General features: G+C 46.0%; 1 protein-coding gene across 2 annotated transcripts in view; it reads right to left on the minus strand.

Moving 5' to 3' along the window:
* Nucleotides 1–758: 758 nt before the first annotated feature.
* FZD3 (frizzled class receptor 3) overlaps nt 759–19097 on the minus strand; it is a 51332-nt gene continuing 32993 nt past the window's right edge. For both annotated transcript variants that reach the window (XM_082757784.1, XM_082757785.1), the window contains 3 exons: nt 4837–4985; nt 2175–2408; nt 759–1549 (listed from right to left, as the gene is read on the minus strand). In XM_082757784.1, the coding sequence (XP_082613910.1) occupies nt 1336–1549; nt 2175–2408; nt 4837–4985 (597 nt within the window). In that variant the 3' untranslated portion in view covers nt 759–1335. The remainder of the gene's footprint in view (nt 1550–2174; nt 2409–4836; nt 4986–19097) is intronic.

The following is a 19097-nucleotide window of genomic DNA, read 5'->3' on the forward strand; positions in this document are numbered from 1 at the left end:
ACAGCAGATGCTTCGGAAGATCGCTGCGCCCCCCGACCCATGCCTTGACCTCTGCCTGCGGTGCCAGCGAAGGCTTTGCTGGACCCCAACGAGATATTTACACACCACGAAAGCCCAAACTGAATTCTCTGCTGTGAATCTACAGGAGGGAATGAAGAGAAAAGAACCTGGAGCAGAGGCTGTGATGATTGGGAATGCGAGCTTGAAGGAGCCAGCGGGTTGTGGTGGATACCTCGAGGCTCAGAGGGCTCCCCGGCTCTGCTCCTGCCTTGATTTGTGTCCCCCAGGTCCAACCTCCTGCTTGGTGGAGAAAAACCCCCAGGAAACAGCCGTGGTAGCACAAGGAAGGTGGGCGGCCACCCCCGACCAAGCTCCTCGAGGCCGTTTTGGTCCCAGCCCTCCTCACCTGGACTGCGGGATTTGTAAACGGGTTTTGTTCTGTTTTTAAGGAACGGGCTGCACGTCCCCGTTTGGGTGACAAATCCAGCTTTTCTAGTCTCTCTTTGAATAGACAGGAACAGGCAACCTCAGCTTCTGTACACCCATCGAAAAATAACTGGCTGAATAGCATCTAGATAACTGCTTTTAAAATCCATCTTTTGCCTACATAAACTGTAAACGAGTAGAAAATTTAAATAGTATTTCGTAAAAAAAGCGAGGACAATACAAGTTATACAAAAATCACTCTTCCCTGCCTCCTTCCTCCCCCCCCGCCCTCCACCCCTATCCCAACGACTGAGCCCAGGCAGCTCCGGGAGCTCCTCGGCACAGTTCTGTTTCCTTCTGCGAAGCGCTCATTCCTCTGTCGCATTTCCAGTGTTTGCCACTTCCAACTGCCCGCCGCGTGTCCTTTATACAGTGTTGAAGAGGGGCCCTCCCCCTGTGCTCGAGGAGAACACGTTATCAGTTTGTTATCTGGCCAGAGAGCCGCGTGGAGGAATTCCTTCAGCATTCGAGAGCTTCCTTACGCCCACCGGGAGATGTCAAGGGTGACACCTGCTGACACGCAGCCGCACGGGAGGGAGGGGAAGGTTTTTTCTTTAAACAAAGCGTAAGGAATTCAGCCACGGCGTACGCTGGGTAAAGAGTTATCAAAATAAATAATTCCCTAGGGGTAGGCTCAAACGAGGCAACCGGCTTTTTACTCGGCAGCTCGCGACTCGCCGCACGCTCGAGCTCTGAGGCAACTCCAACAACTCTGGCTTCCGAAACGGAGGAGCCCGTTTCGGCTTCCTGATGCAAAGATCAGCACCTGCCGAGGGGCAGGGAGCCGCCGAGGAACGGCCCGCGAGCCCTCCAGCCCCGGCGAGTTCTCCTTCCCCGGGGGCAAGGCGATCAAGCGCTGGTCCCGTCCTCTTCGATGACGCGGTTCATGCTGGTGCCGTGCGTGATGTGAGTCATTGGGTTGCTGCTGAGGTCCCTGACGCTGCTGTGACGCGACTGCTCGTTGAGCCGGTGGGAGCTGCTGTGCCTGGAGTGATCGGTCAGTCGCGACATGCTGCCGTGAGGTAGTCGTTCTTCCACGCCTCTGTAGCTGCAGGGGGTGTACCTGGTTGGGAAGAGCACAGGACGGTTGTGAGCAGCACCGAGGATGGGAAGAAATCTCACTTTGTGTGAGCACACGCGCACACGAAGCCTCAAACCCTCGGCTTTTATGAAGAAAGGTTTCCCTGCTCGGTTGTTGAGCTCACACAGCCTCAGGCAAGTTGTTCCAGCTCCTCGTGCAGCCTGGTTCTTGCCGTAGTGCTGTGCAGAATATTGGTAATGAGGTCAATACTTGATGATAAATGGTGTTATAACGCTTCCCTACTCGAGTTAGAGAGGGTAACTCAGTGCTGGTTATTGCAGCAGGGCTATGAGTAGTCACAGAAACCAAATCCTTTTACACACAGCCACACACAGAAGTGCCAAACTGATTTTAGGACAGCTCTGGTTCCCCACGCACTTGGTGCAGCACCCATCGCTGCCTGCAGGACACCCGGTGCTAACCCAGCCTCCAAAAACCTCACGGTGATGTATCTCTTTCTAACCTAGACACTAAAAATGAGAGGAGATGTAATCAGAAAACACAAACACCAGCAGAACTCCCAGTTCACCAACCCGGTGGCCAACCTCCCGGCTTCGCAGAGGCTCCCCCAGCTTTCTACAAGACTTTAAAAGAGAAGGACACGCACCGGCCATCACGCGAGCGGTGCAGGCTGCCGTGGTAGCTGCTCACTTTGCTGTGGACGCTGCCCGCTTTGCTCCTCTGGTCGTCCAGCATCGCCAGCTGGGTGGAGGAGGCGTGGGTGGAGGTGCCCTGGGTGGAAGTGCCTCGGGATTTTCGGATGATGGGGGTGTTGGGGTCTCGCAGAAGAGACTGAGCAAAATCCGGCTCTTGCAGCACTTGACGACTCTCGTTTACCACTCTGTAGGAGAGGTGCAATTTGAACAGTTAATGCTAATTGCTGCAATAAGAGGCAGGAAAACGATCGCAGCAACAGCACTGGAAGCACTTTACGAGCAGAACAAGTCAAATCTTACAGCTTGGCAAGTCAGGCCGCTTATTTACATCATAATGGCTCCATTTACCTAATTTCGAAGCGCCCCTACATTTGGATGTTTCAGTGAGGTTCATTTCTCGTCTCCTCCATCCTCCCTGCATCTGCTCCTCCAGCCTAGACACGCAGAGTTAATTGCAGAGTGTTTGCTTATGGCCTCAGTCTGCAAATAGTGTCACAAGAAGCTCCTCGGGACAGCGCTGACGCTCAGCACCCTCCCATTCCCCGGGGACCTCTCAAGGACCGGGAGGAGCGGCTCCCTCCCTCAGGTGAGCATTTGACACCTGGGCTGAAACCAGCAGCGGGAAGAAAACGCCAGCTGAAATACAGGCTGTAGAGCACGAGATATATCTCATAATGCAGGAGCAGCTGGCTGGCAGCCCGTGGCTCAGCGGTTACGGTCCCACAGCTCTTGGTTGTGAAATCCCCTTGCTGCCAAGGGGTGGCAGAGGGACACGTGCTTGGCTGCTCCACCACAGCGTGGTGAAAGGAGGTGCTACCACACCTGCACTCCTCTTTTTTTTGGTGGGGATGTTTCTTCCTCTCCTCCCCCATTCTCTGTATTTTTCGTTCATGTTCAGTGTCCTCCATCTGCTCCCGCTTCTCCTCCTCATTTTCTTGCAGGTCCAAGAACAGCCTAGACCAGCCTCCTCTGCCTTTGCTGACTCTATTCCTGTCCTCTGCCCACCAAACGAGTATGTCACCCCCACGTAAATCCCACCTAAATGTATGTCCATGTCTTAAAATCTTATTAAATTAACCCCCTGCATATCTCACTGGGTTATCTTCTGAATAAATACAACTCTGCCCCAACTCTACAGGATTTAATTTTCCTTTAACCCCAGCACAAGGCCAGTTCTGCTACAGATGGGACAAGTCGAAGTCATGGAGCAGATCCTGCACTACTTAAAGGCTTGCTGTGTTTCTAGAGCTCATTTACAGCTGCTTACAAGGCAATATTTACCACTAGGAGGATAGCTACTCATAGCTATTACATAATCACATGGATTGTCCCTAAATTTATGCCATACGTCAATCTAAATTAATTTCAGCCTTCAGGAAGCTGCAACACACCCTCACTGTAATTTTATCAAACTGCTTTGGCACTGATGTCTAATGCACACGTGAATATTAGGAGCAGAGACAATGGCTTTTAACTGCAACCATGGTGAAAACAGCTTAGGTTTACTTTCAATTTGAAGGTCTGATTCAGCTGGGCAGGTAGGTACCTTCACAAATGAAAACTTCAATTGCACCCCTCAGCATAAGGCAGAGCAGTTGTAATATTTAACCAAATATTACATTTCTCATTAAAAAAATATTTTGGAAACAAAGAGAACAATGTAAATTTGTTTCTGGGACTAGAAAATAATTATGGCAAAATGTGTCACAGTTCTTCAGTTTTTTTTTTTTTTGAGCTGTTTCTTGTCCTGTCCTTCCTTGCTCCACTGTAAATAACGACAGATTTCCAAAAAAGCTGACCCTCTCTGCTCCCATCCTTGCCTCCATAAAAGATCAATCAAAGTACTACACCAGGACAATGAGGAATGAGGAGTTTATTTGCCCATTCTCAGCTAGTTTATCTCTTAGATATCACACAGAATCACACAGAATTTTCTAGGTTGGAAGAGACCTCAAGGTCATCGAGTCCAACCTCCAACCTAATGCTAACAGCCCTCCACTAAACCATATCCCTAAGCTCTACATCTAAACGTCTTTTGAAGACTTCCAGGGATGGTGACTCCACCACTTCCCTGGGCAGCCTGTTCCAGTGCCTCACAACCCTTTCAGTGAAGAAGTTCTTCCTAACATCTAACCTAAAACTCCCCTGGCTCAACTTAAGCCCATTCCCCCTCGTCCTGTCACCAGGCACGTGGGAGAACAGACCAACCCCCACCTCGCTACAGCCTCCCTTGAGGTACCTAAAAAGAGCGATAAGGTCGCCCCTGAGCCTCCTCTTCTCCAGGCTGAACAAGCCCAGCTCCCTCAGCCGCTCCTCGTAGGACTTCTTCTCCAGGCCCCTCACCAGCTTCGTCGCCCTTCTCTGCACCCGCTCAAGCACCTCGATGTCCTTCTTGTAGCGAGGGGCCCAAAACTGAACACAGTACTCGAGGTGCGGCCTCACCAGAGCTGAGTACAGGGGGACGATCACCTCCCTAGCCCTGCTGGTCACGCTGTTCCTGATACAAGCCAGGATGCCGTTGGCCTTCTTGGCCACCTGAGCACACTGCTGGCTCATATTCAGCCGACTATCCACCATCACTCCCAGGTCCTTCTCTGCCTGGCAGATACTCACTCTTTTTTCCTGCGCCCATGGAAGAAGCTAGCCCACTCGAAACAGGTCTTTTTGCTTCCAACCCAGAAGACGGAGGGTATCCCAACTACCAAAGCCATGAGATATTTCATGAGAAAGAGAATCAGATCTGGACGACTCATCTGAGTGACCTACAGAGGGGAAAAAGGAGAGAAAAGAACATTACACAGACCATCGTAGTTCGCTGCCGCGTTTATTAACTCATTTAAAATAACTGTCTCTGCCTTGAGCCAAAGTAAACATCAACAGGGTTCCTTTGTTTCCTGGCTCTAGAGAGCACGACCGAGCGTGATGTGCAGCCCACTGTGGAGTGAAACAAAAGCCTCAGCTGCTGGGAGGTCTTGGCCTTTATTTGTACTTCTGGTCTTTTGTCTGCGCCCTGAATAACTTGTGAAATCTTTTCTAGTCTACAAGATATGAAGACTCGTTTCTTTGACAGATTTAACCGATATAAAACCAGGTGCTGCGTATGCTGTTGGGAAAGAGTCCCACTGAAAGGCTTCGTGGGATGTTCAACACTGGCCCTTTATTCCTCCCCATTCAAGGGAGGGCTTCACCCTCGCCTGCCCTCCCCTGGGAACTTGAGGCGTCGGCGAGGTGGGACAAACCTCCGACCTCTTCCCTTTTATTTGACGGCACCAGCTGGGTCTGAAAAAGCTCACGATGAAGATTTTTGCAAAGAGTCATCCAAAACATAAGTTGTTTGGAAAAGGCATAGAAAAAATACAAATACGTTGCTTCCAGGAAGGCCGTAAAGTAGTTTTAAACCAAACAGGAATTGAGGCACTCTTCAACAACCCAACCCCAAAACAACTTCAAACACAAATCCTGAAGACCTAAAGCACATGCCTGAAGACACACACCATGGGCTTCTTATAAGAAGGTTGCAGTAGGAACTAATGGCTGATTTTGGTTTTACGATGCGTAACGTGGGCTGGGAAAGACGTTTAACACGTGGAAATTCGACTGCTCTTCACTTAAATTCCCCTGATCACAACAGAAACGAAGAAGGCACGTAAGAGGATAATGGAGATCCCCAGATGGCTCAAGGGTTAGTAGGGCAGGAAGGTCTGGGGTTGTTAAATCGTGGGGAGAGGCTCACAAAATCAGGTTTCTTTGCAGCAAGAGGTACCTGAAGCAACAGCTTTGAGACTGATGCTGACACAGATGAGAAAAATGAGCGATTTGGGTAGGTTCTGGCCTGCTTGAAACAGAAAACACAAAGTCTGAACTCGCTGGGTAGTCGCTGTGTCAGGATGCTTTGCCAGAAGCAGACCGGAGCGTGATGGGTGTCTGACCACAAGAGCCCCTCACTGCTCAGCCAGCAAAACGGGCCAGCAAAAATTCTGCAATTTTTGCTCTAACACGTTGTGTTACTGCATGTTTTTGACTAACATCACCATTGGAGAGCAGAATTTAAGCGCCTTACCCAAAATCACGTGGCACAACCATGGCGGACCAGAACACGACCAGAATTCAGGACCATCGGTTCTGGTCTTCAGAAACTAGCTGCCAGTCTTTCATAATGGATGAAAAACTTAATTTAGAAGCATCACGAGCATTATTTATACAGTATTTCACCAGGTTCATTGTTGCGTGAAGTTTTCTAGGTGGTTTTGTAGCCGTTCTGTGAGGTTTCACCCAAGGAAAAGATATTAACAATTACCCAATATAAAACTACCCACCAAAATTAAGCTCTCAAAATTAAGCTCTCAAAAATTAACCTTATTATCCCGTTTCATAATGTGCAGATGTGGCACGAAGTGGAATAAATGGTGCAATTCATCACTTCTTAATGTAGGCAATGCTCAGGTAAATTTTTTTATTTACATGTAATGCTTGTCTGCTGGGCCAAGCCATCCCCAGCATAACCACCTGCCTGAGGTGCATTTGGTTGTAATTTTTGCATGAAGAATAAAATGACAGTTCTAGCACTAAACCTCGGTGCTCCAAAAGGGCATTTGTAGTTCTTGATCGAGTCTGACTGCGTTGCGTCAGAGCCATCAGGCGCTGTGATGTGCGGTACTGCTCGTACCAATACAGCATAAGCCCCTATTTCACTGAATAAAAGGTTTTAATTCCATGAAAATATTGTATTAAATCACTGATGTCAAAACTTTTTGGCCTGGTATGTTTGTGCTGGGTGTTACAAATAATTCCAGGTAAAAATAGAAATAAAGAAATGGAGCAAATACCTTCAGGTGCAGCGAAGCACATCCTGCTCTCTGGCAAAACAAGTTAATAAACATCATTAAACATTTTTCTCCACCATAAGCTTCTTTGCACCAAGCCAGCAATTCAAGGAGGAGCACATATTAGATTCAGAAATCATCAAAACTGAAGTGACTGCACCTGCTTTAAACAATCTCTATCTGTGGATTATGAGGCATTTGCAGTTATTAACATAGGAAAAACCCAAGCTGAGAGTCCCACTCCAGGAATATAAAACCATAAATATCAGATGCTTAAACCCAAAGCCTCCGAGCCCCTTTCCAAGCAGTCCTGATGTCATCCCAAGCCCCAAACGCTGCTATTTTCTTTCATTAAACACCAATAATCCTGATATTGAAATTATAATTTGACCTGGAGTATCCAAACTTCACCTGCTCCTTTAGTGAAAGGCAGAATGTTCTCCAAAAGCACCTGCGAACTTGCTCTGCTTTAGGGCCCAACCACATGCAGGTCCCTGGCACCACGGAGCCGAGGCACCAGCGGCAGCAATTCCAGCCCCACCAAACATCTCGCCCTCCCTTACAAGCCATACAACTTCTATGTGCGAAGACGACAGTGAAAATTGGGAAATATCCCCAGTTTCTGCTTATCTTCTTGGAGAAAGTTGATGCAGGGGATATATAATAATATATCACGCACTCCTAGGGGCTGCAGACAAGCACCGTTACTTCACCTTCGTCAGCTCTCTGCAGAAAGACTCTGGAAAACCTGAGGCTAGAGAGAAGTCACCCAAATCTGGGGCAAAATGAAGAAAAAGTGAGACAGTCAGGTCTTCAGGTCTGTGGTGCCATATATGCTAATGGCACTTAATGAACTTTCAAGCTGCATTTTAAAAAAAATCAGGATATAAGCAAACATTTTTGAGCTTAAATACACGCACACTTCTTTAAGCACTACTTGGTCCTACCTCCTTAGGAGTGAAGATATGAGGAAACATCTGAAGAAACTGTATATACATTTGTTGTTCTTTCTTCTAGAAGTATTTCAGCTCAGGAATGAAAAATGATTGCTATTTTCAAAGTACCAACCCTGCAGTCTAGTGGAATATACAGTTTGGAAATTGAGAGGTGGCAAGAATAAGAAGTGTTTCTTTTAAAAGTGTATTCTCCGAGAAAATCTCTCTCCAGGAAGAGGCTGCGAATGAAAATGTGGGAGGCCTTTGATAAGAACAAAAAAGAAATGGGCAAAAACTACACCACTGATATTGTTTGGTACAAGTATCAAAGTTTGTTCCAAAAACATCCCTGAAAGCTAAACTATTGATGCAATTAAACAGAGAGAGAGAAGCTGAAATGCAACGTTGAGAATTAAAATGTGAACGTACAGCTTATTCAAACCTTCCTTGGTGAAACTTGATTTTACCCTCCCGAACACCGAGATACCAGTATCTGAATGTGTAACCAAACACATATTCTGAACTCGTACATGAAATATTTGCCAAATAAAGACCTGGAGTTATCCTCTGGAGGAGCTACGCTGAGCAGCCCCGCAAAGGCAGCCTGTCGCCGTTTGGCTCTGCTTTGATACATGCCTGGTATGCACTTACTGCAGCTGGAAGCATCAAGAAGAGATGTAAGAGTGCTTTATAAGGTGAGTTGAGTGTCCTTAGTTACATTTTTGGGTTACAAGACGCTGATGTGCTGCAGTCATTTCCGTATGGCAACACGCTACTTCCCTCCACCCTTCATACGGGGACAGGGAACATCCTCACACCCTTCCCCAGTGGAAGAGGATTTAGTTATTCAGCTCTCTAAGCAAATATCTAAAGGTGTACTCGCTCACAAAATACCCTTGGCACCTGCAGCACCATCCAGCTCAGCTCAGCTCTCCAATTTCAGGAGCTCAGTGTCAACCACAGATTCCGCATGACGCTAATTCCCCTCATATCAGACCTGCACGAGCATCGACTTCAGCTCCCAGCCTTGCTCTGCGAGCAGTCCAAGTTGCGAAAAGCTAATAAAAGGTTCCACCGTGCATCTAAAAATAGAGGGCGACTGTTTGAGCTACAAACACTTCTCCGCGTAGCAGCTCTCAGACATTACTTTTTTTGGCACAGGGAAGCATGAATCACTTCAGCAAAGTGAAGCCTTCAATATTTACAGATGAGGCTCCGCTGCAGATGCAGCCAACGAGGAAAAAACCTCAAAGTGATACCACTGGGTAGGTCGACAATGTATTATCAGCTGAAAGAACTGTGAAGGTCTACAGAATGATCTAATTCAGTCCTTTCTTCAGTTTCCCACTTGGCACCGTTGCTGCCCGCTTGGCATCGTAGGTGTGGTTGATCGCTCTTGAGCTGAGCTCTCCTCTTTGTCACGTTCAGGAGGCTTTCAGAGCACCTCGAAATGGTTCAGCTGGCTCAAAGCTAGAGACACAGCTCTCCTCTGGACCTTACGGAGCTGTGCTGAAGACCTTCGAGATGAGAACCTCTCCAAGAGGACAGGAGACTGGTGGTGCTGCTCCATCTTCCCCCGTACCTGATCGCCTCCCTGCGTCTCCCGGTGTCAACGCTTTGCTTCCCTGCCGAAGCTGCCGGTAGCAGGTGTTGGGAAAGGAGGTTAAAAACATCAATTTCAGCACTCCTCCGGGGAAAAACAATGCCGCTTTGTCCGTGTGCTGCTCGTTTAGGATGCTTATATAACTGATTTCTGAATATTTTCCCCTCCTGCCCCCGAACGATCAATCACGGTCGCTTTTTCGTGGCAGAGAGCAGCGGCCCCTTCCCGCTGCAGTGTATGAGCTCACAAATTAATGAGCTTGCTGCACATGGGAAGCGAAAGCACAAACCCAGCACCTGTCCCCCTCCTCTGGGGCACAGTTCCACAATAAGAGCGATCATTCGATATTTCCCTAAGGATCCAAAGCAATGAAATTCAAATTAACCCATCCTTTTGTTGGGAACAGGAGGAGTGGGGGGAAAGACCAAAGGGAACGTGATCCAGCAGCCTGACTTTCAGAACGATTTCCATCACTGTCATGGCTTTGAAATTCAGAATATTACCCTGACGCTGCTCGTTCAATGCAGCAGCATTTTTCTCTGCAAACTCAAATTGTTTTCCCAGTTTATTACGATCTTGCAACTCTCCTGTTTTACCCAACAAGCAAACAAGGATCCACGCAACCACTCTGGCTGCCAGGCAACACAAGCAGGAGAATTGAGAAACTACAAGCAGCTATAAAACAGTGATGGCCAAGCTGATTTATCCCTCGTTTAAGAGCTGCTGAGGAAGCCAGCACATCCTTCAGCAGCTTCAGAATGGTTCAAATCTGGGTGAGGCAGTCACACCAGGATCAGGAGACTTCCCCGCATCTGAAAGGAACAAAAGGAGACTTTTCCGGCGCTAAATATCAAAAGCCACATGGCTCAGATGGCATCTAGACCGTCCCGAGCAGGATAAAAACGAACATTCAGGGCCCGGAGCGCCCAATTTCCGAGGTTGCTGCTGTCCCAGGAGAACACTGCTGCCCCTTGTTTCTTGCTCCCATTTGCTCTTTCCTCGGCTGCAGAGGCATGAAAGTGCCATCCATCAGCTTTGCCCCCTGGCTCACAGTAAAACAATTAAATGGTTAGAACAATTACGGAAAAGCATTACAAACCCTTCTCCAGAATTGCTTAATAACTACCGAGCGGCTGTATAACCGGAGTGGAAGCGAAAGCAAAGCCATCAGCCTGTGCAGGACTGGGGCCAGCAACAGCTCAGAAACCTCACGCAAGCTACAAGTAAATAAATAAATAAGGCACGGTAATAAAAGCTGCAAAATTACCATCTTAATGGGCTATCAGCTGTTCTGGGGGGAATTTATTCGCCACAGAAGTGTTAGCTCGGGTACTGCAGATCCACGCCAGCGTGCTGAACTTGTCTAAAACACATTTTTTTTCCAAGAATTCCATCTAAGTGCCCCAAAAATGCATCCTTATGAAGGCTGTCTCTACAGGACAGCTAAAATGCAATGAATTTTAGGAGGATTTCACTTGAAGACAGGAGGCTACGACCTGGAAGATGATCTTGCTGCTGTCTTGCAACAACCTCGGGACACGCTGGTTCTGCAGCTCCAGGAAACAGCTTCTGGGAGAGGAAAAGCAAGGGAAAGCTGCATCTATCTCAGCGAAGCTATCAGGACATCTCGTCCTTTGTGGCTTTATCTTGAAGTGGAAGACAGCATTCAATCACAGCAAGTAATTTGTTAAGTGCTAGCCAGGGTTTGTAATTAGAGAGCTTGCCCAAGCACCCGCCTTCTGCTTTTTTACCCTGGAACTGGTGTCAGGAGTTTCTCAGCACCAAAGGCAGGCGTTAAACATCAGAAATAAGGCTTGAATGTACCACCATGAGAGAATTGTCCCTTCTCTCCTTCTCCTGTGGTTGTACCAGCTGAACGTGGGCACGCTCTGCAGAGAGAAAACAATCCAACAATTCCCCCCCCAGCACAATTTATTATTCCTTTTGTTCCTCTTGCCATTGAATAGAAGAATCACGTCACAGTTCTTGGGCATGTTCCTCACGCTGGGTCATTTCAGACCCTCTCCTGAGCACCCTGGGAGCTGTAGCTGATGTAACACCTCCAAGGAACCCTTTTTTTCTTCCCTCGCAGACCTGTGGCGAAGGCAGGGATTAAAATGACAGGCTATCACTTCAAGTCGAGGCACGACTCATCCACAGGTGTCTAAAACACAGGAGCAAATATCTTTTTCTTAAATCTCAATGTTCACCAAAAAAAGATGCGAAAACAGAGGTTGTGGGCTAAAACGAGGCAACGCATTGAGAGCTGAAACAATAATTTATCAGCAAATGCTGGTTTACTGGCACCCACCACACTCTGCTTGAAGATTAAGCCAAGATGAAGGAGATGCTGACCTGAATTACTGGCAAATCTCTCAGATCGGGGATTCCAAGGGGTCACTGCAGGGGGTTTGTCTGCATTTGGCAGATTTGTCCCATAGCCAGAGCTCCCTGTTGCCATTCAGAAACACAAGCAGCCTTCTGACTTCAGATATCAGCACTTAATTTGGAATTAAACAGTGAGTCAGGCAAACAGAACAAACCAGAAATCTACTGAACCAGAAAAATCTGATTTCCGTCAGCTCTGCTGCTGACAGGATATTTGGATTCAGATCTTTGGCATTATTGACTCTTTCTTAAATTTATTCAATTCTTGCAAGACAAAATTCAGCAAGCTTACTAGAGCCAAGCTTGGAACACGTCCCCACTCCCAAATGCTGCTGCCTAGGTGCAGACACTTGGCATTAAGACGGGCTGAAAGGAGGATCCTTGGTCAGGCCAAGCCCCGAACTGCAGCACAGCAGCAGCACGCCAGCCATTCTGCAACCCATCCTGAAGTCGTGAGCTCCTCCCCGCCTCCAATTTCTCACCTAATTTTCTCCTTTCCAATTAAGTTGAATTCACAGTCACGGTATCAGCACTGCCATTTGACCTCAGCAGCTCTTTTCCTTGTCCAGCTGGGTTTCTAAAACCCGAACTGCATCCCTTCTCGCTCTTCTTTTGCAAGGCTACGCTCCTACACCCTCCTCCTCCAAAACAAGCTCTAACAGAGCCGTCTTTCTGGCACCCTTTCATTACTTCTCATTTATTTATTTATTTATTTATTTATTTTTTACAGCCTTTTTGGAGCCAACACGATGCAGTCAGCCCCGTAACGCCGTGCCGGAAGAAACTGGCTGCACACGAGGCGCGATTTGTTCCAATGCTGGTGCTGAGTGAGTAATTGCCTCGCTGGGAAATTGCTGCAGATGAAACCAGGAGCAACAGATTAGGGCAATTCTGCAAAGATACAAACATCAGCCAAACCACAGCTTCAAGCACAAGCAGAGGAGTTCAGGGGAGAAGAAACAAATATTATTTTTTTTTTAGCACACGTGGTTGGATAAAACATTTCCCTTTTTCTCCACAGCCAGAAGCTCTGCGTGTGTTACCTGGAGATCTTTTCCAAATTATAGTGTGAACAGAATATTAACCATCATTTACATGAGCAGGGTGCTTGGCACAACAGCCCCACAGCTCCTTGCAGCCTCAGCTACTCTCAGGTGCAACACGAAGAGCTCTTAATGCCCTATTTCATACAATCACAGAAAAATTAAGGCTGAAAAAGCCCTCTAAGATCATCTGGTCCAACCATCGCCCTACCCCCAATGTCACCCACTGAACCATGTCCCCAAGCACCACGTCCAACCTCTCCTTCTACTCAAACCCCCTCTTAATTCTCTCCTAAAACAGCTGCTTCTGGATTAGAGATGGAAGCCTTTCAGATATCCAAGCTGAGCTCTTAAACACACACAATAACGCATTTTCAGACAGACAAATCCCAAATTTCAACCAGGAGCAGCAGCACAGTCTGCTCAGAGCCCCGGCACTGGTTCTGGAGCGTTCTGCTCCTAGCAGATGACACGTCCTGAGTTTTGATATCGATTATCAGTCTGGGCACTTACCAGCTTTGGGTTCATACCTCAACTCTCTTCTGGTGATACTGTTGTGAAATGGCCCTGGTCTTGGCATTTTTAGAGCAAACCAGTAGTTTTAACACAACTCAACATTAAAGGTCATATATATTAATTTCATACATACTAAATTCATAAATTTCATATTAATAAGGAAATAATACATAAACAAGTAAAAATCCCTATTACTACTAAGAGTATAAAACATGAATGGCAAATGTGAATAAAGCATTTTGTAGGAAACCCAAATACAGTCTTATTTATATAAGAAGACTATTATTTATATAAGAAGACATAGTCTTATTTATACAAGAATACAATAAAGCATTCTTGTGTTCTTCAATTGGATTTTGAAGCTACAGCTGATTTTTGAGCAGGCACAGCTGGTGTGGAAAGCCAGCCTTGAGAGATGTTGGGAAGAGATACTGGGTACCGTGCCCTCTGGCTGCATTTACTTTTCTGGGAATCAGAGCAATTCAGAGCAGTAATTGGGGGAGGATGATGCTGGGGAGCACCGCTTGTTCCCATGAATAATTTAAAACTCAAACTTGAAACGTGCGAGGGCCTTTTTTCTTTTCTCTGCATTTTCATGCTATTTAGCCCCGCCACGGCTAAGCCAAGCGGGTGTTTCACAAGATTAAGGCACAGAGAGAGAGCATGGCAAGAAATCTGGACAAGTCTCATAGGTGAACTTAATTTACACACCTAATTGCATTCCACCATGAAAACAGAGCTACTATTTTTAAGTACAGTTCTAACAAGATTAGAAAAAATACTTTAATGGAGAGAATAAATATTTTTCTATTTTCTTTCTATTAACTGCCTTTCTACTTACAGGTAGTATTCTGAACTGGACTACATCAAACCACTGAACATCTCTCACAACCCCACAACCCTGACGGTGGAGCTGAGCTGGCTGCCCACGTAATCCTGTGGCACTATGGAGATGGTGGCTGGAGTTACAGCTTCCTGAAAAGCTTTCAGAAGAAAAACTGTTAGTGGTGTAACTGTCAGAGCTGCTAGCCCAATGATATTGCAATGCGAGCACCTTGCAGGACTGAAGTTTTAGAAATTTCTTGCAAACAAATAATGAGATGATGGAAATCCACGTGGGGACAGGACTAAGCACACAGAGGTGCGCAATCTCATGTCTCTGGGCTGGCAGGACAAGCCCTGCAGTAGTCAAGGGAGGCTACAGAGAGCCCAGCAAAAGCCACCTGACTGAAATTCATTTAGCATTCACTGAGATTTTGGCAAAATGTACAGTCAACGCCAAATTAAAGATCTATCTGCAAGCTGGTCTACAGCTATTTTGACAGGACTGTGCAAAATCTCAGCGCGACTCTGAAACCAAGTGATAGGAGTCATAATCACCAATGAATGCATAATTCTTTACAATTTTCAACACAAATTATATGTGATTTCCTGTAATTTATTAGCTAAATCTTTGCTGAGACTTTTACCACTGACTGGTGCCTCAAAAACAGAGAAAACAGAGCTCCTGACTTCATGGCTTTGCTGCCATGTTAATAGCCGTGAAAACCATCAGTGGAAAAAGATCACCTCCCTAATAATCAGAATTAAAAGCTGCTGTAGATATATAGCATTTATTAGAAAGAGATTTGAATGAAATTGAAAACTCAAAAGAGGCGAGATCTGACCTCCTTGGGCAAGTGGCCTTCAGCAAAATAGTGAATAAAATCTACCCCAAAAAAATGAAAAGGTGACCTTGAGGAGTCACATGCAGGTACATGGCCAGCTCAGCTTGGCTGAGGATAATGGCTGAGAAGTCAACGTTTCCCTTTGTCTCTAGTTCAGCCAACCCAATTTAAAAAAAAAAAAAAGAAAAAGAAATGACTCACGTGAATGACATGATTGCTTTCACTCAATATGTTAATTGACTGGAAATCTTATCTCACCTTGGCATGCATATGAGAATACACTGCATCCTCTGCAGGATTTATCAGCCCTGTATGTGCAAGGAGCGAGCACTGATTTACTAAGGCTAAAAATAAATCTAAGACATTGGCTGGGATATATTCTTCTTCCTCGGTCTGTAAAACAGGCGAAATTCACTGACTCACCCCTAGAAAACGACGTAATCCGGTGATTACTACTCTTTTGCTGAGCTGACATTACTTTTGTTTTTGAAAGAAGTCGAGTTCATAATTCGGATTTGCTCAGTCTCTTCTGAGTAAACAGCAATATGGAAAATATGTTTTTACCTCACTTTTTTTTTTGGAGGACAGAATAATTACGTTCAACAAGCAAGAAGCAATTCCTGAGGGCAGATTTAAGCAAATCCATTACCTCTTCTAAGAGGAATTCTAAACAATAACTAATGAAAAAGAGGGAGGAGGAGAAATCTAGGTTTATAGACATCTTTAAATATATTCCCTTTATGCCTGTGCCACACACAAATGGTGCTAAGACATTTCTCAACAAAGCCTCTTTTCTTTAGCCAGCTCAGAGCACTCCCCCGCATGTTTCTGAAGCCCCACTGTAACACAGATGGTAAAACAGCTGAGACATTTCGTATTTAAAAAGATCACGGTAAAACCCCTGATTAGGGCAGAAAATTGAAAAAAAAAATTTGAAAATGCAGTGTATGGCTGCAAAGAAAAACGGGGAAACTCCATCCCAACGCAATTTGTACCCCAAAAAGCAGGCTCTGCGTCTCAACAATTACTTCTTGTCAGTGTTTTTGGCAAGATGTTTGCAAGCCCCATCTTTTCTTCTCTTTGGTCCGCGTGTGCGATTGTTCTAAAGCATTTGTGCATGAAAATAAAGCCTGTGTCAACAGGGGTTACACTTCACTCGCAGGGCAGCCATGGGAAAAGACAGCCTGCTGCAAGAGCATTCCTTAAGTGCATGCGAGACAACTTTGCCACTGCAAAATTTTAAATCCTTTCTGTAAATTTAAATTTCTATCGAGATTTTTTTTGGGAAAAAAAAAAAAAAAGAAAAGTAGATTATTCTGTGTGTATTAGAACCAAATCCAGGCTGCAAAACCGGAGCTGAAAGTTCAGCAGCCCGTCCCTGGGTCTCTTCTGCTCCTGTGCAATTTCTTTCGAAGACAGCAGCACGAGCTGCGAGGATCAGCAGAGGGAAGGAACTGCAAAAAGCAGAGGACTGAGCGCTCCCATACACCTGGCTCGCAGCCTACCAGCACGTTACCACCGGGGTCGCTTCTCAGTTGGCAGCCGTTCATAAGAAAGCTCCCCCGTGTTGAAAGGGGTGTGCACGAAGCTAGGCGTAGTCTCCGGTTTCAGCAACGTTCCTGCGGTGTTTGTTCAGGGCAGCAGGCGGAAAGGAAAGGAAAAAGGACGAGCCCGCGCCAAGAGGGAATTAAGCTCACTTGGAAGCGTTTCCCCTCACCCCCATTATGTGGGCAAGCTTTAGAGAAGGATGCAAAGCAAGCAGATGAAGCCATTCCTAATTGCCAGCGATCCAAGAGGCTGAAATGAAGAGATGCTGATCTCAAGTGTTAATTTCCACACGTCTAAACTGACCTTGAAAATTTACAGTAAGAAACAAAATCGATCAGATCAAAACATCTTTGAAAATGGGAAACGGAGTCAACAAATCCTTGAACCTAAAAGTATCAAAAGAAGTATCAGAAGCTGGGATTAATGCTAATATTAAAATAATTTCTCTGCTATTAATTGTCAAGGCATTGAAATAAGCTCTAACGTGGCTCAGCTGAAACATTAACAGAAATATATTAGCAAGCTTTGTTCTCCTTTGTGCCTGCACTAGATACATATAACTGCCACCGACAGACAAGAGGCACTATTAAGGAAACATTCCTCCCTTTTAAGCTGCTGGTATCTTAGGTAACCGCAATTAATCCTCTCTTTTCTATCTGACACCAGCAATGAACACAAGAGAGTGGATGAGCACTCCCATGGTCGGGAGCAGCCCGTTTGACATCGCTGCACGGCGAGACTGGAGCCTCGTCTCCGCGTGCAACAGATAAAGCAGGGAGGAAAAAAAAAAGCCCGGACTGACCGTCTGTTGCTGTTGCTGATAGAAATGACATTCAGCACTACATCTTCTGAAAGCATCGCTCTTAATGGTTAACTCCCTAAAAAAAAGTCAAGGAGGTTTTAATTTTTTAAAGGTAAGATCGCAAGGAAAATAGAAAAGGTTTATAGAGATAAGCATAGTTAACCAGGGAAAGGGAGGGACAGAAAAAAAAGCCAAATCCCAATCTCTCTTCTCCCTGCCCCCAAAAATACCCCTCAAATTCTCCAGCAAAACTCCTAACATCAATATATTTAAATAAGAGCAAATGTGACCTCTTCAACCACGCAAAATATTAAGGCAGGGTACAATTCATCTGAATAGCCAACAAATGACTCTAAAAGTGCCCATTTCTACCTGAGGCAGAGCAAAGGAAGCGAGCATGACTGGCTCAGATGGAGCCATCTGAAATTAGATAAATGGGGATTAATGACAGGTCCCTGTTATTCTACTTCTGAAATTCCACTGCTTTATATGAGACCAAGCCCAAAAACTGAAGACGCAGATGACAAAGTGGGGCAGACGGTGTGCACGTGCCCAGTGCTGTTCACAGCTTAAGTCTGTCAAAAACAGACCCCACAGCTGCATCTCTGCATTTCAGAGCCTTCCATCTCTACATGCTGTCTTGTCACTGCTTTTCTTTCTGGTTCTGGGCTTAGGAATCTACCTGGAACGTCCTGCAACAATGACTGGACAGTCAGCACCCAGCACAAAACCGAGCTCCTAATGAAAATAAAAAAAAAAGAGTGAGTTTACAACACACAAAACTGAACTTATCCTGCTATCAAGTCTTCCCCATCTACAGCAAATCCTGTGTGCTACCCACATCTCCTTCCAACCTTCTGAACTTCTAAACACCATCGACAAGATAAGCAGGCAGCACCACGTTTCCTCTTAGCACTGAAACATTTCAACCCAACGAAACTTTTTGCCCCCATGGGTGGGCAAGTTACGCGTATCGCATCACGAGCAAAGATAATTCACGTTCCGTTTCTCAAGGACTCGCAGTAGGGTAGCGAATATCTTTGAAATAGCTTTTTTCTTCTCTTTAATATCTAAATGAGATGTCTTTCCCACCAGCGCAGTGCCTAGCCCAGCCCTGAGGCATTTACGAAAGCTCCGGAGAGTCTGTTTACACTCGGATTGCACAGAAACGTACCTTCACTCAAGACCTTCTTTATTATTTTGCTTGAAACCTGATTTTGCGGATCAGTCCAATTAACCTTTTCAGGCCTAAACTACCTTAGACAGTTCAATTACGTGGGTAATAAAAGAGGTAAAAGCTTTTAACATCCATTAACTGCCATTCCAAGAGAGCCAGGCCGTGTCGACCACGTGAACTCCTACTTTTCCTAAGAGGAATGCACATTACAACCATCCTTGGAGACAGCCTTACGTCGCTATCTATTCCACTTTGTAGCCAAATTTATCTTGAAGATGTATTTCCATGAATTGGGGCAGGTCGCCGTGTCCCAGTTTGATTTGCTTTGTTATCGCCCAGGGGAACAAACCTCTGCTGGTCTCCTTGTACAGA

This window comes from Aythya marila (assembly GCF_965140915.1).
Source record: "Aythya marila genome assembly, chromosome: 3".
Classification (NCBI taxonomy): domain Eukaryota; kingdom Metazoa; phylum Chordata; class Aves; order Anseriformes; family Anatidae; genus Aythya; species Aythya marila.